Source organism: Nycticebus coucang, chromosome 18 (assembly GCF_027406575.1).
Source record: "Nycticebus coucang isolate mNycCou1 chromosome 18, mNycCou1.pri, whole genome shotgun sequence".
Classification (NCBI taxonomy): Eukaryota; Metazoa; Chordata; class Mammalia; order Primates; family Lorisidae; genus Nycticebus; species Nycticebus coucang.
In genome coordinates this window covers 51,806,165-51,830,686 of record NC_069797.1, presented here as the reverse complement: position 1 = coordinate 51,830,686, position 24,522 = coordinate 51,806,165, and the positions used below count along the sequence as shown (strand labels likewise).

Below are 24,522 nucleotides of genomic sequence, written 5' to 3'. Positions count from 1 at the left end.
TAGAAAGGAGATAGGTTATGTAAGTTTGTTCTTAACTTGAATTTGTATGTAAGTTGGACCAGTTACATTTACCTATTACCTGTAACAGCCTCTGTCAATAAGTGGGAGTTGTGCATAAGTTGGATGTTTGTAACTCAGAGACTGCCTGTATTCAGCACCATCATTTGGCCCTGTGGGCCAGGTACCCTGCTAGGTGCTGGTGAATAGAGAGGTTATTCTAAATCAGACTAAAATTTTTCACAGGTGTAATGGTGATTTCCAAATGTGTGTCTATGTGACCCTCCACAGAACTAGCCCCAAACACCTACTGGCCCTGGCCATGGAGAGGTCCCCTGTGGATCTAACACTTCAATCTCATTTTTTTCAGAAGGCGTTTCTAGGAGAGTGAATGGTTGTCATGTGATTGATACAACCTCTAATGGAGACAGGGGGCACAAACCCAGGAAAGAGTCCCCTGTGACCTTGGCATTCCATTTTACATTTCTGTGGGAGTGAGCCTTGAGAGGCAGGTGAGTTGAAAAACCACTATGCACTAGGGAAGAGTCAGGATTTTGTCCAATTACAGCATGTCATCTTGAGTCAGGCTTGTCCCTCTCTGGCTCAGCTTCTCCAAGTGTGTGGGTGCTGGGCTAAATCAGTTTCTCAAAAGGGCTGCTCATTATTATGCAGATTTCCAGGCCCATCCCAGACTTTATTGATCCCAGAATTTGACACCCAGTGATTCTGGGGACTTCTTTGCTTTCCAGCTCTAAGAAGGACCAAGGACTGTAGGCAAAGGGCTGTCCTGAGGCTGTAAGGGTCTCTCCCAGCCAGGGGGACAGTCATGCTGGAGCCAGTGCCACCCTCAAGGAGGTGCCACATCATGTCACCGGTTTAGACGCTTGGGCTGGTTAAAAGCTTGTGGTTAGAACAGGTAATGGCCAAATCAGAACTCTTAAGCCCTGTTTGTAGCTGGGGCTAGGCTTTCAGGGTAGGCTGGGGTGTCTGGGGACTCCTCATACCTTTTCCAGGGCTCATGATGCCCAGGTCCTCCAGGAACCTGTAGAGTCCCTTTCTCAAACCCAGGTCTGAGTGGCTTGCCCAAGAATGGGCAGGGCAAAGATAGGAAAAGTCCATGGGAGAATCTCAAGTACATAGGGATGTGAATGAGGGTTCTGTTTCTTTTTAATTCAGTCTCCTACATGAAGTCAATCTGTTTCCTGGTTCCTACTTAGCACCTTTCCTGATGCTTATGGAATAGAATCGTATTCAGAATTGGCAGGACATTAGTGCATACCCAGCCCATTTCTCCAGCTCAATATTACAAAAAAAAATCTGCTTTGTTGGCTATCCATGTGCTGGGCACATTAGAAAAACGAGGCTCAGAAATTCTAAGCCACCTGTCCCAGGTCCTTTACCTAGTTAACGGCAGAACTGCCATTCAAACCTGCTGCCATCTTCTCCAAAGTCTGGAATCTCAGCCCCATTTCCTAGCGCCCCCCCCCCCCCCCCCCGTGATCCACACCAAGCCTCTGCTTGGACACTTCCAGCGATGGGGACTCCCATTTACTGAGGGCAGATTGTCTACAATACACACATGTTGGAGGGAGAAAAACTCACTGAGAGGTGAACCTACACCCCAGAATGTTGTGTTCCAACAGAGGAAATAAAAGGTATACCGAGATAACTACTAAGTATAAGGTAGAAGAAGTGGATGCCTAAGACAGAGCAGAGAAGGTGCTGCTTTTGAAAGCCCAAATTGTTAAAAATGTCTTCCTTGGCCCGGAGCGGTGGCTCATGCCTGTAATCCTAGCACTCTGGGAGGCTGAGTTGGGTGGACTGCTTGAGCTCCCGAGTTTGAGATCAGCCTGAGCAAAAGCGAGACCCTGTCTCTACTAAAAATAGAAAAACTTAAGCAGGAGGATCTCTTGAGCCCAGAGTTGGAAGTTGCTGTGACCTATGAAGCCATGGAACTCTACCCAGGGCGAGAGCTGCAGACTCTGTATCAAAAAAAAAAAAAAAAAAAAAGTCTTCCTTATACTGAATCTAAATCTACATTCCTGCAGTTTCCATTTGGCTTTCTGTATTCTGGCCTCAAAAGTCACACAGAATTAGTTTGAAGCACTTCATGCTTTTTCAGACAATTTTCTCACATCCTCAATGCCTACTTCCCATGGGGCCTGTTGCCTTATTTCTCTCCAAGTCTTGACTTCTGTGCTTATACTACTCTTCTGCAGAGATTGGGGCATCTCGAGACCCTGTCTCTAAAAATAACATCGTGGAAGTCACCTGTAGTCCCAGCTACTTGGGAGGCTGAGGCAAGAGGATCGCTTGAGCCCAAGAGTTTGGTGTTGCTGAGAGCTATGACACCATGGCACTCTACCAAGGGTGACAAAGTGAGACTTTGTCTCAAAAAAAAAAAAGATTAGGGTGTCACTCAGGCCACCATCAGCCTCTTCACATAGCCCAGAGGTTCCTTCAGGTCTGTGCAACAGCCAGTTTCTGCCAGCTCTGTCCCCATCTCCTCTTTCACCCATTCAGAGGCAATTGAGCTGCTCTGGAAAAATCCAGAGAACCCCAGAGTCAGGAGGCTGGGGTTCCAATCCCAGCTGTGCCACTTATTGGTTGTGCAATGTTACGCAAGGTTCTGAGCTGCTCTGAGCTTTGGTTTCTTCATCTCTGAAATGGGGACAGCAATACTTGCCCTACCTGACAGTGTGGTAAGGATTAGCTGAGATCCCAAGTGTGAAAGTATTCCATATGCCATCAAGGGGGAAGACCCTTACCAGCTTCCCTATACTTAGGAGGAGCTGAGCATGGCTTCAGTATTAGCCAGAGAATAAAGGCTACTCTGTATACCTCAGGATGCCAGGCACAGTGCCAGGTACCATGAGGGTGAGGAGCTAAGGAAGGCAGGGTCTCTGCCCTGCACAAGTTTTATATCCTGGGAGTGACATCTCCAGCCACCACCAAATCCTTAGCAACAAAAGCTTTTTAATCAAGTTGAGTGTGACGCCCTTTGGGTAGGTTGAGTGCTAGAGATAGGCATATCCCCATGAGTGAGCCAAGGGAACCAACAAAAAGAAGGAAGGGGAATTAATATATGTGGAACACCTACTATGCACAGTCACTTAGAGTAATTGGCTGAATCTTCACAACCTTTTGAGGTTGGGATGATTATTATGCCCATTTTTTTTTTTTTTTTTGAGACAGAGTCTCACTTTGTCACCCTGGGTAGAGTGCCATGGTGTCACAGCTCACAGAAACCTCAAACTCTTGGGCTTAAGCGATTCTCTTGCCTCAGCCTCCCAAGTAGCTCCTGCCACAACGCCCAGCTATTTTTTGGTTGTAGTTGTCATTGTTGTTTAGCAGGCCTGGGCTGGATTCGAATCCACCAGCTCTGGTGTATGTGGCTGGCTCCTTAGCTCCTGGAGCTACAGGAGCCAAGCCTATTATGCCTGTTTCACAGATAAGGAAACTGAAACACAGAGAAGTTTTATTTGCCTAAATCAGTAAAGGATGGAGTAGGGAATTCAGATCTGCATGCATGGTTCTCAAACTGGTGTCTTGGTTGTATTAGGCAGACACTTACCATTTATAGCTCCTGTGCAAGGGAGGGAGAAAGAAGCAGCCCTTTGGCAGGAGCCTACATCCTGAATGTCCATTCCTGCCTTGGGATTTCTGAATAAATATAAACAGAGATACAACATTTCACTCATCCTCATTCATTCATTTAGTGCTTTTTTACTGAGCTTATTATGTGCCTGACCCTGTGCTGGGTACTATGTTCACCAAAGTGAAAACTGCGTCTCTGCCCTTGTGGAGCAAACCCATCCAAAAGCATATGATTGAGAGGGATGACACAGCTAGAATACACACTCCAGGCAAATCCAAGGTGGCAGTTATAGTACTGAAAGAAGGAAGTCAGAGGAAGATGTCATAGAATCCATGAACTGTCAGATGAGGGAAGCAAAAAATCGTATGGGTAGTAAATAATTCCATTCAAGTAAAGTTTACAAGCAGGTGAAAGTTTCAGATATAGGTGGTAAAACTATAAGGAAAAGTAGGAGGTGATTAACTTACAAGCTAGGATCCCAAGGGAGAAGAAAGGATTATGATCTGGGAGGGTCCCTGTGTTCCTGGGGGGCTGGTAAAGTTCTGTTCTTGGTGTGGGTACATAGTTTATCAGTATTCCTTAACTCTGGGTGTTTTAGTTCACCTTTCCCCCCACAATTGTAATATACATAAATTGCCAAATCCATAGTTAGGTGAGACCTAGGCCAGTCTCCCAAGGTAACCTACACAAACTCTGTACCTAGTAGGTGCTTAGATGGAGCACTGAAGGATCTGGAAGTGGGGTGTGTGGTCTGCCCAGATGGGAGGGGAGTGGCCTCAGGTCTGAGACAAGAGCTCACTGAAATCCTTGAGGACTGAGAGAACTAAAGGCTTCTCTCCCAATACTTCTAGATACCTGAGGAAAAATTTTCCCCTAAATTGAACACCAGACTCCAGAATTAGCTCCCCCGTCCCTCAGCCCAGCACTAAACCACCAAATAATGGGACGGGGACTGGGGCAGAAGGACTGGATTGGAAATCCAGCTCTGTACACACTAGTCAGGTTTTCCCTGGCAAGGTACTTCATGACACAGACCTAGTATTTTCATCTGTAAAATGATGCTAATAAACCATTGACTTCACGAATTATTGAGGCCCCAATGTATTTATGGATGTCAAAATGCTTTAGGTAATGCCACATACTTGTGTACTTATAAATGTCATATTCCCCAGGCATTCCTCCTGTCTCCCCCTGCCCCCACCCCCTGCTGATTTTGCCAGGAGGACTCAGAATAAATCCTTAGTCTGATTTAGAAAGTCCCCAACCCCAGCCCCAGGTCCTCTCAACTCACGATCTGTGATTGAGCTTCAGGGTGATTCCAAGAGCAAGTTCCCCAAGTTGGAGGAAGCCAGCTGGGGAGGTGGCATTCCAGGCGGCATGTCAGAGGGTGAGTCAGGGCTGGGGCAGCCCTCCCCTTTCCTGGAGGTGGGGGAAGGCCTGTCATACTGGCTTCTGGCTGAGGGCCCAGACTAGGTTGCTCTCATTTGCATACATCTGCATATATGCAAGTTTCACCTGTGCACACTGGCAGGACTGGGAAAGACACCTATGCAGGGGCAAACCAGTCCACATGATGCCTGCAGGAGCATCTAATCCAGAATCCCGGTCCATGGTCTATCTACCCATCAAATACCTGAATCTCTAAACCAAACACATGGCTTCTTCCCCAGGTCCCTTGGATTGCCTAGGCCAGGAACTTCGAGTCATTTTTGCTTCTGCCCTCCTCTAGTACAGATGCGAGGCCCAGAAGGGTTTGCCTTGGGAACTATGTTTCTCACCCACCCTTCTCATGCTTCCTGTCCTTCCCTTACTTCTGCTACTGCTACTTGGGCCTTTCCTCCTCACTTTATGCTTGACCTATCACAACAGCCTCTTAACTGGGCTCTCTGCCTCCTAACTCTTCCCTCCTGGCGCCCACAATGCTCCTCAGGTTCCATCCTTGTCTTTCCCATTGCCCATGGGCCCATTTGAAGCTCTTTGTTTAGTGTTCAAGACCCTGATTATAAGTCTAATTCTATTCTTTTCTTTCTTTCTTTCTTTCTTTCTTTCTTTCTTTCTTTCTTTCTTTCTTTCTTTCTTTCTTTCTTCCTTCCTTCCTTCCTTCCTTCCTTCCTTCCTTCCTTCCTTCCTTCCTTCCTTCCTTCCTTCCTTCCCTTTCCTTTCCTTCCTTCCTTTTTCTTTCTTTGTTTCTTTTTTTGAGAGAAGGTCTTTCTCTATCACCATGGCTATAGTACAGTGGTGTCATCAGAGCTCACTGAAACCTCAAATCTCTGGGCTCAAGTGATTCTCTCACCTCAGCCTCCTGAATAGCTAGAACTACATGTGTGCACCATTATGCCTGCCTGATTAATTTTTAACATTTTTTGTAGGGATGGGGTCTTGCTATGTTGTCCAGGCTGGTCTCAAACTCCTGCCTCAAGTGATCCTCCTATCTTGCCCTCCTAAAGTCCTGGGATTATGAGCCACCATGCCCAGCCTCAGCTCTTTCCCCACTCCTATCTTCCAGCCAAAATGATATAGGCCCTGCACACAACTTTTCTGTGTCTCATGTATAAAATGGGGATAAGAATAGGACTCCATTGCAGGATTGTGTGAAGTTTTCAAAGAAAAATGCATGCAAGGCATGTCTAGAGCAAACGCCCACATTAAATGGGAGCCATAATTAATATTATTTGTTCTCTTATCACTATTCAGGGCACTCCTATCCTGGGGTCCTTTCCCCCTTCTCAGCCATCTTCAGTCCTTCCTCTGCCCTTATAGAGTGGTGGTTCTCCAAGTAAGATAATCCCTTTGGTAGCTAAGAAGACAAGCTGGCCTGGGTTCCAGTTCCATTTGTTAGGCAAGTTATTTGACCTTTTTGTGCCTCTATATCCTCATCTGTGAAAAGAAGATAATATTGGTATAACGCATATTCTTATATACCCAGAGTAGATCAAATAGAATTCTTGTAATGGTCAAATAAACTGATATATGTATGGGCTTAGCATAATGCTTGGAGCACAGGCAACATTTAAATGTTCACTGGTATTATTATTATTACTCAAGGCACAAGGCCTCAGATCACCGCTGCTCCTCTTCTTCACCAAAGGCCCTGCGACAGGCTCTAGAAGGTTCCTTAGTGGTGCCTCCAGGAACAATGCCTTCATCAGGATCCTCTTGCCACACATCCATAGGGCTACTACCCCTCCCTCCCTCCTTTTCCTGTGGAAAGCAACTGAGGTAACCAGTACCCACTGATTGCCCAGTGGTTGGGAGTGTGGGGCTGAGCTCCTCCTCCCCACTAGTTCTAGGGTACCTGCCAGAATTGGGCTGCAAAAGAGCTGTTTCTCCACATAAGACCAGCTTGAACAGGTGTGAATCAGCTCAGAGGTTAGGAGGGGTCTGTAGGGAGAGGAGGGGAAAACTGATCTGAGAAGGTGGAAATGGGCAACTCAGGACAACTCTGGCAGCCACTGACTGCCCTCAGGCCTCTCCCCATCCAGCCAGGCAAACCCTCCTCCATTTATCTGCCCACTTCCTTCCCCCTCCCCAACCAACACATCCTCCAGCCTTTTCCAGGCAGCAGTTGGTGAATTTCCAGTGTGTGATCCTTTTCCAAAGAGAATTAATGAGGGCAACTGGCGACTGAGGGTAGAAGCTGGCAAAGGAGGTGTGCCAGGCCCCACCCCCTCTTTAAACTGTGGAGAGTGGGCCAGGCCCCTCCTCCGGAGAGTGGAAGACGAGGAAGGACTGAGTTGCCCCTCACCCTACGGCCATCTGCCTTTCTCCCCCACAACACTACACACCAGGCCTGGGGGTTGGAGCCCGAGGCAAGGATACACAAAGAGAAATGCTGCGTGTGAGGGTTGGGGTGGGGGGGGGGAGAGGTGTAATTGTGATTATTTTTCTTCCATTGAGGAAAGGGGGTGTGGTTCCGTCTGGGCACCCGCCTGGCCACTCCGCCCTCTGCCTCAAGACAATCTTGCCCCCATTCTTCCAGGTCCACACCTGCAGAAGTAAGGCTGTCCTCTACTGCCCGACTTCACAGCGCAGATGAGGATGGATTCGAGCACCTAGCCAACTCTTTTTTTATTAAAGAAAAGCAATCCAGACTTCAAAGGGTCTGGTCTGGGAGTCAGAAAATTAAACCAATAACCCCGCCGTTACAGGCCTTCCGCCAAATCAAGGGGGTCCAGAGGGTAGGCGAGGGTAATGTGTGTGTAGGGGGAGGTACGCGTGGTGGGTATGTGCTGTGTGATGTGTATTGTGTGTGATATGGTTGTCTGGTTGCCTATGGAGTGTGTGCCGAGGCTAGCGAGTTGTGGGAGTGCGTGTCTGTTTGTCTATAAGTGTGTGTTGTGCACAATACTGTGTGCGCAGGTGCACACACTCGATTCGTTGTTGCGGGCTAGCTGAACTTTCTAACTCCCGCCACGTCCTACCTCCGGTTTTCATCCGGGACCTGGCGATAAAGATGTCGGAAGAACGCCCCAGTTTACGTGCCCAGGTCGGGGAAGGTCAGAGGATCCGCGCCGAGCTGCCTTCGTTTGGAGGCGCGGCGAATTCGTTGCAGCCGGGTTGGCCTCAGAGGCTCCCGCCAGCTTGCCGCGTCACCTCCCGGAGCTCCTGGCACGCCATCCCGCGGTCTGTCGGCCCAGCTCGGGGTTGGCACTTCCATCGGGCTCCTCCGGTCTGGCCTGGGACATCATGCGGAGAACTTCCTCTCTCTGTGTCACGGAGCCTGGCGCCTACGCGCTCCCTACCGCTGGCCATTCCTGGCTCCCGCGCTGGGCGAAGTCCAGCACTCCGGCGCCTCCAAAGCACCCTCAAAACCTCTCCACTACTGTTAACCGTTTTCTTGTTCTTGAAGGGAGGGTCCGGGTCCAAAAGTTGCTCGTAGTTTTGTTTATAATGTGTTTGGTGACTTCATATACTTGTGTACTTAAAGCATCCCGGTCAATATCAAAGAGATTTCCTGGAGCAGCGCCTGAAACGTGTTAAGTAAAGCACAAAGTACCTCCAGGAGAGCTTTGCTGAGGGTGGAGCTGGAGACTTCAGTGGGGAGCCTAATTGCACAGCAGAGACGGGATCCAGGTGCTGAACCCAAGGCCTTTCCCCTCCTCCTTCCAGAGCTTCCCCGGATTATTTGTAAAATGAGGCGGGAACTCCAATCGCAGAGAAAGCTCCCAGGGGAGCGTGGAGGTGAGTGCAAATCGAAGTGCTCCGCTGAGCGTGCGGTGATCTTAGTAACCCACCCGCCACCTGGCTTGCACCGGCGATTAAATGCTCCATCAGAAAGAGGAAAAGAAGCGCAATGATTCCAAATTTCTGGAAAAGTCAAATCAGAGAAGGAGGCACAGGCTTCTACAGACTGCTCCTTCTCCAGGCCTCATTCAATTTAGAGGTTCTATCCACAGCTTACCGACCAGAGCGAAGGGAGCCTGAAGAAACCATTCTATTCCTTTCATTCCCACATCCACCCACCCCTCACCCTGTGCCAGACCGAATTATACATGAAGTTTCCCAAACCGAGTTACCAAGAAAGGCCCCGCCAAGTCAATTAAAAATCCACTGAGAACAGAAAAAAAAAAAAAAACTAAACTAAAAGTTCAGTTCGTTTGGAGACGGTTCGTGGAACCGAGGAGGAAGGGCATAGATAATCCCAGAAGGGCCCGCCGAGTACCCAGGGCCGGTGTTTCACTATTCCCCTGGACACATCCATGCAGGTGTCTCTCCGAGCGTGAGCTCGGGGTTACAGACCTCAGCGCGCAACTCCAGACCTTTGCTCAGGAGCTTGCGGCTGGGATGTACCAAGCCCTTCGACTCCGCGGAGAGCGCTGCGTACTCACCACGTGTTTGCAGTGTGAGCGACGAACCGCCAGGGAGGGGTGTGGGTTAGGAGGGAGTTCCTGCTACAGTGGGGAATCGAAAATCAGGGTGATTTCATGCTAGGAATACTTCCTGCCGCCACGGGTGCTTATGCTGCCGCAAGAAATCGTTACCTGCGTTTGCTCAGAGACTCTCTTGAAGCAGGCAAACTATCGTGCCCTGTGCAGACCCGGATCAATAGCTGCACCTGGGCCAACTGTGGAGACCCCCCGCAGCGCGGTATTTTCCCCTCCCCAGACGCTGTGGCCTGCCCCATGCTGTCGCCACAGTGCTGGGGTTCTCTAAGTGGGTTCCTTTCACTAAGCCAAAGAATATTTGTGGGAAAGAGTTGAGAGAGCCTTTTCTGGCTCTCTGAAGAGCCAGGGATCAGAGAGTTCTTTCCTTTCACTCTTCCTCTTTCCCCTTCCACTCCTTGGTTTTATTCTGTTTTGGAATTTTAGTTTTTGCAATTCATCATAAAGCAAATGACAACATCTTGGCGTTTTTTTAGACCAGCTCCCTGCTTTTATCCCCTTCTGGATAAACTAGTCTCAGAGACAAGAAATGCCTGATCCAGATTATCACAGCCAGCAGTTTCAGGGCTGGATGGGAACCCATTCTCAGGCCTCTCAATCCCGGCCTCCCAAGCGAGGCCTCCCTCCCTTCCCATCAGATGAGGTTACTGCCTTCCTATCATCATCCCCTTCACTGCCACTTTTCCTGAGCCCAGATTCAACTTCTGTTGGGGAGAGAGAGAGAGGATCCTTCTCTGGGGAGACTGCATCTGAGCAGACTTTGAGATTTTCCAGCCAGGATGTGGCAGGCCCACACCTTCTGGAGAAAAAGGTGATGATGGGCGGCACCTGTGGCTCAGTGGGTAGGGCGCTGGCCCCATATACCAAGGGTGGCAGGTTCAAACCCAGCCTTGGCCAAACTGCAACAAAAAAATACCTGGGCATTGTGGCAGGCGCCTGTAGTCCCAGCTACTCAGGAGGCTGAGGCAAGAGAATCACCTAAACCCATGAGCTGGAGGCTGCTATGAGCTGTGACGCCACAGCACTCTACCAAGGGCAACAGACTGAGACTGTCTCAAAAAAATTAAAAAAAGGTTGATTATGGAGGGAGACGTTTCCTCATTTGTAAAATGCTGGGCAGGAGCCTGTAGTCCCAGCTACTTGAGAGGCTGAGGTGGGAAGATGGCTTGAACCTAGGAATTTGAGACCAGCCCGAGCAACACAGCAAGACCCCCGTCTCAATCAATCAATTTTTAAGTGGAAATAATAATACCTATTTTTTTTAAAGATGCAAATGACTTGGATGTTGTGAGTGTTTGATACATTCTAAAGGGCTGCAAGGTGTCTCCTGCTGCTGCATAGGGGTGAGAATTCTGTTTGAATTCAGAACAGTCCCCTGAGAGCTTAGGAGGGGCATTTACTATGAATCTCTTGGCTTTGGAGTATGCCCAAAGCCAACTGCTGACCAGGCCTGCCAGAAAATCCATCCCTGCTCTTCCTTCCCAGGTCCAACCTAGAAAGGACTTCTTGTACAGTGTTGGAAGTGTCCTTCCACGAATCCTTTTGGTTCCAGCTAAAAAACACTTCCTTTATGAAATCTTCCCTGACAGCCAACCCTACCCCCAAAGCACTCTCTTCCTTTGATGCACCCTGAGATATCTTCCTTGGAACAAGCAGTTGTGTGGCTGCTTCCCTCCAGAGGAAAATGATGGTGGGAGGAAAGGAAGGTTTGGAAGGATATATCCTCATAGGTTCACAGTCCAGCTCTAAGGAGGTGGCAGCATGGCTGGATAGGAAAGAGAGAAAGGTGGTCCCACAAGGAAAAAGCATTTCTGTGCTGACAGCACTCTCCACACCCTGTTGGATGAGAGGGGAGTGGGTTCTCCAGCTGCCCAGAAGAGGCGGCTCCCTATCTGACCCCTTCTCCCTAGCTCCAAGTCTTCAGCTTGGAGAATTCCAAACCAGGTGCCAAGAGGAATATTTTCTTAGCAAAACCTGTTTCAAGCCATTCATTGGGGAGCCTAGTTTGAAGCAGATTTGCTCTTCCTCCCTGCAGGACACCTGACTGTGGGCTTCAACCATTCCTGCACACCCCTTCAACTGACTTTCTGTATCTCCAAGAAAGCCTGGGCCTGGCCACCCTCTAGTGCGCTCTTCTACTCTTCCAGGATTCCTTCTTTCTCTTATCACTGTTCTCTCCCATTGTGATGATGAGAGCATGTGTGTGTACAAACATGTCTGCCAAGTTGCATACTCAAGTGGGAAAGAGTTGTGCAGGTTTGCTGTGCAATCTGTAAAGACCGGAGAGTTAAGGGATGGAACTGTCTCTCCCATAACATAAAGCATCTTAGTCCTAGGGTAGATACATGTGCATAAATTCTCATGTGCTTAAATATTCTGTATTTTCAAATATGTACACCAGAGAAATGATTTGTGTATGCATCATCTGTGTAAGAAATGCGTACTTTTATTCAGGGATAGGACTATTTCTCTTTGGATTTGTATATTTGTAAACATCACATGCTAAACTCTGTATAAATCCATGAACAAGCCTCTCTCTTTTCTTTCTTTCTTTTTTTTTAATTTTTTATTGTTGGGGATTCATTGAGGGTACAATAAGCCAGGTTACATTGATTGCAATTGTTAGGCAAAGTCCCTCTTGCAATCATGTCTTGCCCCCACAAAGTCTTTCTTTCTTTCTTTTTTTTTTTAATAAACATGTTTGTTGTTGTTGCAGTTTTGGCTGGGGCCAGGTTCGAACGCGCCACCCTCGGTATATGGGACTGGCACCCCACTCCCTGAGCCACAGGTGCCGCCCCTGAGCCTCTCTCTTTTCATAGAAGGATGCTAATGTGTACATCTATGTAGACAGCTCCATATGTAAATATATATGTTATATTTGAATAGACTCCCTGTGTAGTTGTGTACGTGTGAACACGTGTCTATCGAGGCCATGGGTACTAATGTTTACAGGCAAGTCCTGCGCACAGCTTGGAAAATGAGGCCAGGCACACAGAACTGTCATGTTTCTCGCGTCTTCCCAGTAACCATCAAACTGGACTCATCTTCCACTCCTAGATTTTGTCCTTGTCCATACAAAGCTTTCAGCCCCAGGCAGTGGAAGGAAAGGCGGAGCGACCCAAGAGCTAACGCCCAAATGGCCGATCCCCTCGGCACCCTGGGGGCCTGCTGAAGCCGCGGTGTCGCAACTAAACCCTGGTCCCTGCCGGAAGCGGAAGCCGGCCCTGGGAGCGTTGAGGCCAAGTCGCTGGGTGCCGGGCTGAGGGCGCCCCTCGGGGACGTGCGCGCAACACGCGTGCGGGGCAGGCTGGGAGACCCGCGGCACCCTCCGAGCCCGAGCGTCTGTTTACCAACAAACTGTGAGCGCTCTGCAGCGACGCATTCCAACGCTCTGAATTAGCCGCCGGCACCGGCAGGCTATTCTTGACTCCCGGAGCCTTGGAGCTGCGGGACCGGAATCGCAGTGCAGACCCCTGAGGGCAGGAGAGTGCGAACGCAGGATCTCAGCATCCCCGCGGCCCCAGTGCAACAGCCCACCGCGCAGCTCCCTCGCCCTTTAGGCATCCTTGCCCGCCAACGCCCTACTATTTCTGCCATTGTTGCCAAGGTTCCCGGATTGCACCTATCGCCCTGCAACCCTGGCTCCCCTCACCGGGAAAACCCCGAGATAGAGGGACCTGAAGCGCGCTCACAGTCCGGCTCGCGTTTCTCGTTTCCCCACCGAGGGCTGCCCCAACGGGGCGTGTCTGGGCTCGGTGAGGTCACCGCGTGCAGTAGCCAATCTGGGGCGTCTAAGTGGGAGGGACCCCGTCGGGTCCCGGGAACCTAACTCTAAGGAGAGGAGGGGGGCCATGGATTTAGGGGGGAGGGGAAATCCATGGGGGGTACCCCCCGGAACCCCTTTGCCTGGCGCGCGCTCTGCGCTGGAAGAGGCGCGGAGAGACGCTTTCTACAGGATCTTACGTGTGGGGGCGGCTGGCTGGGGGGCTTGTCCGGCCCAGCGCCCAAGGCTTGGGAAAAAGAGAGTTGGAGCAGGAAGCGGACTACGTGCAGGGCCATGGCCTAGGCCCTCCGGCCCGGGCGCCGGCCGCAATGACCACTTTGCCCTGCCCCCTCCCTGGCCCAGACGCCTCCAAAGTTGTCTTCCCAGACCTCACCCCTGTTGCGTCGGTAGTGGCTGCCTATCCTCTTGGCCTGTCCCCTACAACCGCAGCCTCCCCTGATTTGTCCTACTCCACGCCGTATAGCCACCTCCTATCCTACCCGTATACCGGGCCAGCGACCCCCAAGGCCCCCTACCTGTCCTACCAGCAAACCGCGGCGCATTCTCAGCCCCTCCACGGCCCCGCGGAGCACCCACAGGAACCAGAGGCAGGTAAGTCCAGTCTGGCCGCAGCGGCTCTTCCCATTTCTGGGATTAGGCTCCTGTGCGCCCCTAAACTTCGCCCTCGCCTGGCTGGACGCAGCTAGCGGGATTCAAATCTTACTCTGATTCTACAGGATCTGGGGGTGGGGAGGGTAAGGGTTGGGGCGGGAGGCGCGTGGGGGGGAGGGGGCGAGTTAGTCTAGTTATCCTTTCAAAACCGACCTGGTTTCGATTTGCAGTTGTGTGAAGCAGGGCGGGAGGGCTCCCCACCCCATTCCCTGGAGTAGTTGAGTGGTGTGCACCTATGAGTAACGGAAAACTGGGGCAGTCCAGATGTAGGGGTGGGGGCCTAGCACCCGAGATTTGCCCCATCCTACACTCTCTTTCTTTCCTCGGCGACCCTCTCGCTGTTGTTCTTCTCTTAGAAAGCAGTGATCGAGCCAAACCCTGATAAACAGAAATTGAGTCCAAGTTGGAGGGCTGTAAATGCCCAGACTTATTCTGGGCTCCTTCCTCTTCTTCTTAGACCATGCCTGATCTTCACATGGAAGCTAGCCCAGCAGAACCTGGGGCTAGGACCCCACTATTCATTGTTCTAAAAACTTAAGGAGGCTGGGCACCCATAGCACAGTGGTTATGGCGGCCGGCCACGTACACTGGGGGTGGCGGGTTCAAACCCACCCAAGGCCTGCTAAACAACCACAACTGCAAAAAAGAAAAAATAGCTGGGCATTGTGGTGGGTGCCTGTAGTCCCAGCTACTTGGGAGGCTGAGGCAAAAGAATCACTTAAGCCCAAGAGTTTGAGGTTGCTGTGAGCTGTGACACCACAGCACTCTACCCAGGGTGACATAGTGAGATTTTGTCTCAAAAGAAAAAAAAAAAAAACTTAATGAAAGGCTGGTCTGGAACGCTCTCATCTCTCTCTGGCTACCTCAGCCTGCCAGCCAAAGGAGCAGCTCATCCCAGTCATCTCCACCCCTTGACTTTGGGGTAGGTTAGGCCCCAGTTCCTGTTTTCTGGAGCAACTTTGAGCTTCTGAGAAAGTGCTCATTGGAAGGCCTTTGTGAAGCTGAGAAGCTAGCCTGTCTTCTGGTCCTGGGCTTTACATAGTCAGTCTGACATATGATGTGGACATGGACACTGCCCATACGCCCATTTGCCCTGGCTGTAGCTCAGACATCAGGTCCTGTGCACTCTCTGCCCCACAGTTGTCTTTGGCAGTTTCTTCTAAGGGTGCACATCCATTCACTAGGTGACTTCGCTGGAGTCAGCAAGACATCTTCCTCTCTTTCCTTGCGGCTCTGACATAGTAGTTCACAAACCATAAGAGCCAGAAGTGACCCTAGGATTTTGGAGCTCAATTTCCTTGATGTACAGATGGGCAAACTGAGACCCGAAGACTGGGTATGCATGGGTAAAGGAAACAGCCTGTTTTCTAGGCCCTTGCAAATAGTCTTTCTTCACTTGGGGCCAGGAAATTGGATTTTAGGAAACTTCCTTAGAACCCTCAAAAGTTAACTGCCTTCTGTGGCAGAACTGGGGCTGCCTCTCCCAGGCTGCTGGGTGGGTGGGTGGGGGGAGTTGTAGTTGCTAGATGAATCCCTTGGACTTTCCTTTAGTGTATGCTAATACAGTATATCTGTGTGTGTGCCTGTGTGTTTTGGGGGGATGGGACCAGAATAACGTGACCTAAGAGAATTGTTAGCAGTGGGGTCTGTGTTGTCAGTTCTGTCTTCCACACCCCTTGCCTTTTTTTTGTTTGGTCTAAGGACAACAGAGAGTAGAGTTCATTTTCTTCATGGACTTTCCCTGATCCAACGAACCCCCCCCCAACACACACACACACATCCTCAAAATAGATTTCAAGCATTTCTCTATTGTAACTACAGGGATGATTAGGGTGTGAGAGAGGACTTGGGATTCTACTTTACCCCCACTCTAGGCCACCCCCGCCTCAGGGAGAGGTTTAGCTCCCTATGAACAGTGTCCCGGCAGTAATGGCTCCAGGGAGGCCCCGGGCTTGGTTATCCGGACCGGGCGGATTCAGTATTGACTTGCCGTAACTGGTGTAGAGAAAGGCAGCTGTCAGGAAGGAACTTGGAGGGGATCTTCTCCGAGTTGGGGCTAGGAGGGCTCTGAAAGTTCAGCATCCCGGTCAGCCTCTGCGGCTCTCTCTCCAACGCCTCTGGAATTGTGCGGTCCCCTAAGCCAAAGAGGCGCGGGTGGTCGCTGGGCTGCCTGCCCGGGGCTGTGAGCAGTGGGATCGAGGCAGGGGAGACAGGACAGGCGCGGGCGGGAGCGGAAACCCAACGGTTTTCTGGGAATTGGCTGAGGCAGGGGTCGAGGAGGGGAGGATCTGAAGAGCCGGCAGCGCCCGAGGCCACGGGTGAGGGATGCAGGGGAGGTGAAAGCTCCGGTGACCGCTGGCCAAGGGTGGGGACCCTGACGTGTGGGGGTGAGTCGGACTAAGGGGGAAAGGGTGAGGGTATGAGAGCGGACACAGCCGCCGCGGCTGGGCAGTGGGGCTGGCTGTGAGTTCTCCAGGCTCAGGTTGGATGGACAAACCCGCGTGGAATGCGGCGAACTTTGCCCTAAGCCCTCCGGCACATCGGCTGCTTCATCCACACTACTCCTTTCTATCCGCCTGAGATGGTCTCTGGTGTCTCCGTAGCGTGAAGCAGATTGGGGCTTCTGGCTGGAAAGAACGGAAACCCCTCGCTTCCTACCCCGCGTCCGCATTCTAGGGCTGAGCCATCCCACGGACGAAATTCTTGGAGAGCGAGGCAGGCAGATGGGCGACCAGATCTCCCACCGTGGCACCGCAGCGCTCTCCAAAAGCGGCCCGCGGTCCTGCGCTGTGCGCTGTGCGCTGTGGACACCGGTCACTTTTGCCACACCGGAATCCCTCTGTGGGCGCGGCAGAGCGGAGGAAGGGGTCGATCCGTACGCACTGGGTTTCTGAGGTTCCTGGAAACCCAGCTAGCAATGGGGGAGGAGAGAGACGGTCACTTTTTTTGCAGGGCGCACTCTCGGAGAGGCGATGGCAAACCCTGGGGGTCACTTTCTATGCCGCCATGCTGGCATTCGAGGCCGGCTCTGCCGGGCCTCTGAGCCACCCCCTCTTGCGGCAGCCCAGCCAGAGGTTGCCACGCAGACACTATTTGAGACTCTGAACATTGCCTTTTGAGTCCCCTCTGCTCCGAATGCCCTTCCTCTGTCGTCTCTAGGCCTCAGCTCAGCCCTAGACCCAGCCTTTCTGCCCCGCCCTACTCCTAGCTGGCGCCACCGCACCCGGCTGAACTCCGACCTCCCACCGCAGGCGCCGCAGCCCCCTCGCCCTGGCCTTAGGCGCTTTTTTCCTAGGGTCACAGGACCCATAAGAGTGGGAGCTCCCTGAGAGTAGAAGTGCGTCAGGTATCAGTGAATGTGGATGGGGGTTGAAAAGAGCTTGACAAGGGTAGAGAAGGGCCCAGGGGGCGAGTCTGGCGACTGCGGTTTTTTTGCCAGTCTGCTGTGGCGGCATGTAGACCAGGTACGAATAAACCCGCCCTACCCCCTCACTCTTCTCCCACTCCCCACCGTCTTCTGCTGCCACCCAGACTCTGAAAAGCCGCTGCTGTCCCGGGAGCCCTCGGAGCGACGCCCGCAGGCCCCGGTCAAGAAGCTGCGCAAGCCAAGGACCATCTACTCCAGCCTGCAACTGCAGCACCTGAACCAGCGTTTCCAGCACACGCAGTACCTGGCGCTGCCCGAGAGGGCCCAGCTGGCAGCGCAGCTTGGCCTCACCCAGACCCAGGTGGGGCCAGTCCCATCCTTTCCCTGCTCTGATCTCCCCCAAGGGTGTGCTCTGGGAACTCACTCCCCGGGTGGGAATGACCTGGCATCGTTGTCACAGTTCTCTAGGAGTGTTCATGGCTGGTTCTCAGACAGTGTTTGGGGGATGTGTGTTGAAAGGTGAATTTGTGTGCGGGAGTGGGGGGGGAGGTAACGAGGGTATATCAGACAGGGAGAACTGGATACTGGCTGACAGGGGGGAACTCAGGGGACTTCTGAGGCACTGGAGGACTAGCACTTCCCAGCCTCTGCTCCACTCCCAGGACTGTTCCCTGCAGCTGGGTCCCTTTCCCTTTCTGGAGCCTTTCCATACATATCCATCTTCTGATCTTCCATTCTTCCCTTTTCTCCCCAAAGGTAAAGATCTGGTTTCAGAACAAACGCTCTAAGTACAAGAAGCTCCTGAAGCAGAACTTTGGGGGGCAGGAAGGAGACTTCCCTGGGAGGACCCCTTCCGCGTCTCCCTGCTCCCCACCGCTTCCCTCCCTCTGGGATCTACCCAAGGTGGGAGCCCTGCCCACAGGTGGCTATGGCAACAGCTTTGGAGCCTGGTATCAGCATCACTCCCCAGATGTGCTGGCTTCACCTCAAATGATGTGAGTCTGGGCAAGGGCAGCTTCAGCCCCCAGCCCACCTGCACCTCTCCTGGGCCTGCAGAAAACCAGCTCCACATGGGTTTTCTCTGGAGAACAAGGAGCTAGAGAAGAAAACAACAGGATGAGGTGGAGTCCTCTACCCCCACCAAAAGAGCTAAATCAAGAACCTCAGCCTTAACCACTGCTTCTTACCACTACTATGGACTGGACACCTTCCCTCCAGCTGGAGAGAGTCATTGGATGGGTCTGAGACTGCCACCAGGGTCCTTGGTCTTGCCACTCCCATCCCTTCCCTCCCCCCCCCCCCAGGCTGCAGCCCCACCACAGCCTGAAGTGAAAACCAACAAGAGTTTTTTTTCTCTCTCTCTTTTTGTCCTTTGCCCATCTTATTTGTGGACAAAAGCAGAAGTGGATGTTCAGTCCCAACTAGCCACTAATTTTTCCTGGAGGTCAGCCCATTTCCCTCATAACTGATACACTTGTTCACCATCCTGTGAGGTAGAAAGGATGCAGGGAACTGTGAAGTTTTGGGACCTGTGGGTAATTTATGCTCTCCTCCTAAATAAGCCCTCTTTTCCCCATGTCTACCCAGTTTGAGTAGACAATGGATCCAATTATCCATAGAATTCAACAGGTATTTATTAAGAGGCTACCCTCTCCTCCACCCCTGCCCCTAATACCTAACAAAACCACATGCACACACTCTTGGAAACCCAGTTGGGTAAAACTTGGGGGGACATAGGCTCTCTGGATGAGTGCAGGTGTAGACATCCCCAAATAGGTAGGGCAGGGCTGGCGATTCAGTTCTTCATGGCTGTCTCTGTCCAAAGGAAGTGCTCAGATTGATTACCAATCTGACTAGCATAACTTAAGCTCTTACCCTCCTTCATACCACAACCTTCCAGAGATTAAAGTTTGTACAAAAACCTAGGTCCAGGTGTGTTTGTTCCTGACTTCTCAGGGATGGGGGCTGGTTGCTCATCCCTTCTCTCCCATCTGACTAGTCTGTCACTGAACTAGAAGTCAGAGGCACTGGATTCTAGATTTATCTCTGCTACTAACCAGCTCTGTGGTTCTAGCTCTGGAATGTTCTGATAATGTCCATAGTTTCATATGCTCCAGTGTGAACCCAGAAGGTGCTCATGCTGGGAATGACGAAGATCTAAGTGATCCTCACTAGCAAATTCTCTCCTGGCCCAGTTCTGGTGGGAACCAGGTACCTGAAAGCCCCTATGCCCCTGCTCACCTTGGGAGAGGACTTACCCACTGAGCCAGTTCAGTCCTACTGCTTGGCAATGGAAGGAGGAGGGGGAGGAGAATGAAAACACTAGAAGGAACAGGAATTCTTTTCCATCCAATAAACATCCTCTGCTTTGCCTTAGATCCTGGGGATACCAAGATGACTGAGGGAGATACTTCAGGCTAATGGGCTAACGGGCCATTGTAAGGGACTTCTCAATACAGCCTGGGCCAAGGAAGTCAGGTGAGAAGGGTGGGCAATCAGGGAGCAGCAGAACCCAGTGGCAAATTGATCCACAGGCCCCAGCACCAGCACCCCACCTCAGGCACAGTGCCCCCAGGGATCAGAGAGCCATGGGGTGGAGCGGGGAGCTGAAGAGGAGAGCGAGGGGCTGGTGGAATAATTCAGGGAATTCAACCCAGCCTGGCCTTAGGGGTTGGGGGAAGGGCCTCCAATTCCAGGCAAAAAGCTCCCAAGCCCAGCTTCCCTCTTACTGCCTAAACCTGTTCCCAGGAATTGCAAACTAGGAGCCTGCTTCTGTCTGAAAAGCCCACTCAAGCACTTCCAGTTAACTCTAGCAGGCCAGATAGGTGGCCAAACCGGGGTCATATGTAGGGCAGAAGGGAAGCCCCCCAGCTCCAGGAGATATCTGCAATAAGTTCCTCCTTGGCTCCTGTTCTTCAGCCCCTTCTGGAACATAGCCACCCCTGTTCCCCAAAACACACATGGAGGATTCTCTTGGGGACAGCGAATGGCACGAGGGGGCCAAAGTCAAGATCCAGGAGTGGTGAGGAATGGGAGTAGAAACATCTTCCTCTTTCCTCCAGTGCCTGGCCCCAGGTCCTGGTCTCCACCAGTTCTCTGTGGCCCTGGTCCCAGATCCATCCTCTGGGTCTCCTCTGAGGCCATAGGCCCTCAGGGCATCTGTTCCCTCCCACTGCAGGTTGCACACTCCTCTTTCCACAGACCCAAGATAAGATCTACCGCTGAAAGCCTCCAAAGGCGAGATTAATTGGACAGCCCAACACGGAGTGCATCGTTAAAACAACAGCCCAGGTTGTAAAGTTAAGTAGCAGGAGGAGTATAATTACTCCCTCAGCCAGAGGCCAGCAGAGCTGACAGCATCCCCACCTTCCTTACCCCTGTCTGCCCTTTTCAGGGGAAATGGGGTTCTCTCTTTCACTTGGGAGTTAGTCTGGTTTCTCTGGGCTCCAGTGGGGCTGGGCCTGGAGCCCTAGTAGGGGAGGTGTCCCATTCTCTTCCCTCAGGACATCAGGCTGTGGAAAGAGAACCCAGTGGTTTCCTCCCATGAGGATGCTGTGTTGGGAAAATCAGCTTGACAAGGAGGGGGAACAAGACTAAACGGTTAAGAACAGGGGCTTTGGCCTTCGAAGGGTCCCAGCTCTGCTGCCTGCTAGTTGTGCGACTTTTGGCAAATTACTTAACCTCTCTCTCAGCCTCCCCCACAAGACAGTACTAATAGGACTTGCTTCCTAGTGTGGTGTGATGACAAAATGAGATAGTGCTTATAACATGTTTGACACGGGCGCCTGGAACATAGTAAGCACTTAATAAACAGCTGCTGTTATGATTGTGGGGAAGGGGAGGAGTTACAGGGAGGCAGGCTGACATCCATTCACCTCCTGAGGCTTGGGCAGAACTGCCTTCTGAAGGGAGGAGGAAGAATGGGCTCAATACATCCCTGGTCCCTACCACAGACAAGGTCCCAGATGCAAAAAGGCCAGCAGCACACTGCGTTTGAAATCAGCTGAAACTAGAAAATGGGAAAATGTGTCGGCTCTGGCCTGGGCAGGTGTTATCACCTATAAGGGTCTCAGCCACAGGAGCGCTGACTTGGGGCTTCCCCTCCCTGCTGGGTCACACTCTCCTTCCCTCTCTTCTGTATACTATTTTAAGACATGTCCCTTGTGCTCCCTGCCCCAACAAAATGAGATTCAATTAATTCAATTAAAGCAATTCTGGGAGCAGCTCCTGAAGGCTTTCAATGTGAGATAATTACAAGTAATTTGCTGCTATGAAGAGGAAAAAGGCACACGGGGTCTAGGGGGAAAAAGAGGTAGCCCCTTCTTCACCAAATGCACACAGATCTGGAGGGATTCCATGCTGCAAACTTAACTGCCCTCCCATTGGCCAAATTACTTGCAGGTGGGAAGAGGGAGCATGTGGTGGTGGGAGCAGGGGTGGGAAGACACCCAGTGTCAGACCGCCCCTCCTCCACCCCAAAAACCACGGGGGTTGGGGTGGGGAGCTGGTGGTTCCCCCCACAAAATGTCTGCATGGCCACAGCAGCTGATTACTCAGCTTCAAACCTCATTTGAGTTTGGATGCCTGGACTTGCCTCTGGGATTGTATCCAGAGAGTCAATGGAATGTTATCCGGGTAGCTGAGGCCTGTGTAGACGGGGCTTTGGAGATCAAGGACCTCCTAGAATTTATAAGGGATATGGGTAGAGAAGAGAAAAGCTAGAGGAGGCAGACAATGACTTCCTGTTTCCAAGGAGCTGATGAGACACCCATTTTTCTCCTCCCCTGCCTAATGCTTTCTAGTTTCTGTCTGGTGTCTAATCTTCATTCCTTCCATTGTGGTGGTAGCAAATCTCCTCTCAGCTTTCTGTCCTCAGGGCCACTGAAGCCTCTTCCTCCCAGAAAGCATCCTACAGGTGTTTCCCACCCCCACTTTTCCTGAGATAACCCTTTCCTTCCCAGGGCTCATTTGGCCTAGAAGGAGGCAGGAGGGGATGTGATGGAGTTGAGAGGAAACTAGATGTGGGAATTGGGAGACAGGGACCAAATCAAATGTGTGGGAATGAGCTTCATACCTCTGCAAAGACCTTCTCAACCTTGCCCATAAAGGAGCTAATTGTCAAGGGGCTGGGATCCCCCTTGGCCTATGAGCCTTTATTCCAGGAGGTGAGTGATGTTTTAACAATAATGGTAGAAAATAGAAAGTTGCTGACCTCAAAGTCTTTCTATTTCATATCTAGTTCCAGGGAGGAATTCCTTCAGCTCTAGTTTCTGCTGCTTCTCTGAGCAACGTGGCTGTTGGACCTGAGGAGTCAGGGAGAAATTCCATCAGCGAGGTCTTGGTTGACTGCTCTTTTTCTTCTTCCAAGGAGAAAGCTCAGAGAGGGACAGGTGGCCTTCTCTGATTGCCTCCCCTTCCTACTTTCCTGGCCTGTAGAGATTGGTTAAAAAAGGCAAATAAAAGACCTTTCTACCTCAAACCTCAAAATTCAAAGGCCCCAGACAAATACTCAGAGACAAGCAAATACGGGGTCCCATGTGCCACATTTCTCCACAGAAGACACACTCTTAGGCAGGCACCCCAACAGGAGACAGGGTGGGCAGAGCCGCACACAGAGACATATGTGTGCATATGTGCATAAAGCATGCCCATGACTGCACGCAGACATGCACAGAGAAATGCACTTGGGGCTTACAAACAGAAAGAACCAGACAAGAGAGAGGAACCAAGAAGGAGATGCCCAGGTCTGGAACCTAGGCAGAAACAGACAGAAATACACAGACTAGCTTCCCTGGCTGTGAGCACACATGTACACATGTGTGTGCCTGGGGGGTAGGTCTCCTTTTCCTTCTCTCTCTCATCTCCCACTCCCTTCTATTTCCCACCCCTTTCCTGGCTCTTCGTCTCCTATTTTCTGGGAATATTTCCCTGGTGAGCAGTTGGGAAGGGAAGCTGAATAGCCACAGAAACCCAACAATTTTATTATGATTTTATTTTCTTTGTTCCCTTGAAGCTTTGCCTGCTTCTTGTCCTGAGCTCTAACAAGAAGAGCTACTGTCCCCAGCCCTTCCTGGAACCATCCATGGCTCCCATCAAGTCTGGCTCGTAAGAGGACTTAAGTGTCTTTTCCTTTGGACGTCTCCACTGACCTCCCTGCTTCCCCTATCCTGACCTTGACTCCAACTCCAGGGAGAGAGGAGGGGGACTAGAATCACAGAATGATGAGGAAAACACTGCACTGGGAGCCAAAGAATCTGGATCTAATACTAGTTGCTGTGTGACCTAGGGCAAGTTACACAACCTCTCTGAAACTCGGATAATTTTTCTTGTTAAATCCTCTGTGTGTGGCTGGGCACTCATAGCTCAGTGGTTAGGGTGCTGGCCACATGCACTGAGGCTGGTTGCTTGGAACCTGGCCCGGTTCTGCTAAACAGTGACAACAACAAAAAAATAGTGGGGCTTGGCTTGGCACCTGTAGCTCAAGCGGCTAAGGTGCCAGCGACATACACCGGAGCTGGTGGGTTCAAATTCAGCCCAGGCCCGCCAAACAACAATGACAAATACAACCAAAAGTGGCAGGCACTTGTAGTCCCAGCTACTTGGGAGGCTGAGGCAAGAGAATCGCTTAAGCCCAAGAGTTTGAGGTTGCTGTGAGCTGTGACCCCATAGCACTCTACCCAGGGCGACAGCTTGAGACTGTCTCAAAAAAAAAAAAAAAAAAAAATAGCTGGGCTTGGGCGGCGCCTGTGGCTCAGTCGGTAAGGCGCCGGCCCCATATACTGAGGGTGGCGGGTTCAAACCCGGCCCCGGCTGAACTGCAACCAAAAAAAAAATAGCTGGGCGTTGTGGCAGGTGCCTGTAGTCCCAGCTACTTGGGAGGCTGAGGCAAGAGAATCGCTTAAGCCCAGGAGTTGGAGGTTGCTGTGAGCTGTGTGATGCCATGGCACTCTACCGAGGGCCATAAAGTGAGACTCTGTCTCTACAAAAAAAAAAAAAAAAAAAATAGCTGGGCTTTGTGGTGGGCGCCTGTAGTCCCAACTAATAGGGAGGCTGAGGCAAGAGAATTGCTTGAGCCCAAGCGTTTGTGGTTCCTGTGAGCTATGACACCATCGCACTTACCAGGGGCGACAGAGTGAGACTCTGTCTCAATTAAAAAAAAAAAACTCCTCTGTGCATGTCAGGGAGGATGCTAAATATGTGTGTGCCACCACTTTCCACTCTAGCCTGGGGCTTTGTACTGCAG

At 51.3% G+C, this 24,522-nt stretch overlaps 1 protein-coding gene across 1 annotated transcript; it reads left to right on the top strand.

The window, feature by feature from the left end:
- Positions 1 to 13,286: 13,286 nt before the first annotated feature.
- DLX4 (distal-less homeobox 4) lies at positions 13,287 to 19,173 on the top strand. The gene is made up of 3 exons (XM_053569664.1): positions 13,287 to 13,852; positions 17,444 to 17,640; positions 18,036 to 19,173. The coding sequence occupies exons 1-3, from the start codon at positions 13,570 to 13,572 to the stop codon at positions 18,276 to 18,278; spliced, it is 723 nt and encodes a 240-aa protein (XP_053425639.1). The 5' UTR covers positions 13,287 to 13,569; the 3' UTR covers positions 18,279 to 19,173.
- The last annotated feature ends 5,349 nt before the right edge of the window (positions 19,174 to 24,522 follow it).

Excerpts from the sequence above, each read along its gene's own strand:
- DLX4 (XM_053569664.1), top strand. The coding sequence starts at position 13,570 with ATGACCACTTTGCCCTGCCCCCTCCCTGGCCCAGACGCCTCCAAAGTT. Across the intron at positions 13,853-17,443 it reads CCCACAGGAACCAGAGGCAG|ACTCTGAAAAGCCGCTGCTG; the intron begins GTAAGTCCAGTC and ends GCTGCCACCCAG. Across the intron at positions 17,641-18,035 it reads TTGGCCTCACCCAGACCCAG|GTAAAGATCTGGTTTCAGAA; the intron begins GTGGGGCCAGTC and ends TTCTCCCCAAAG.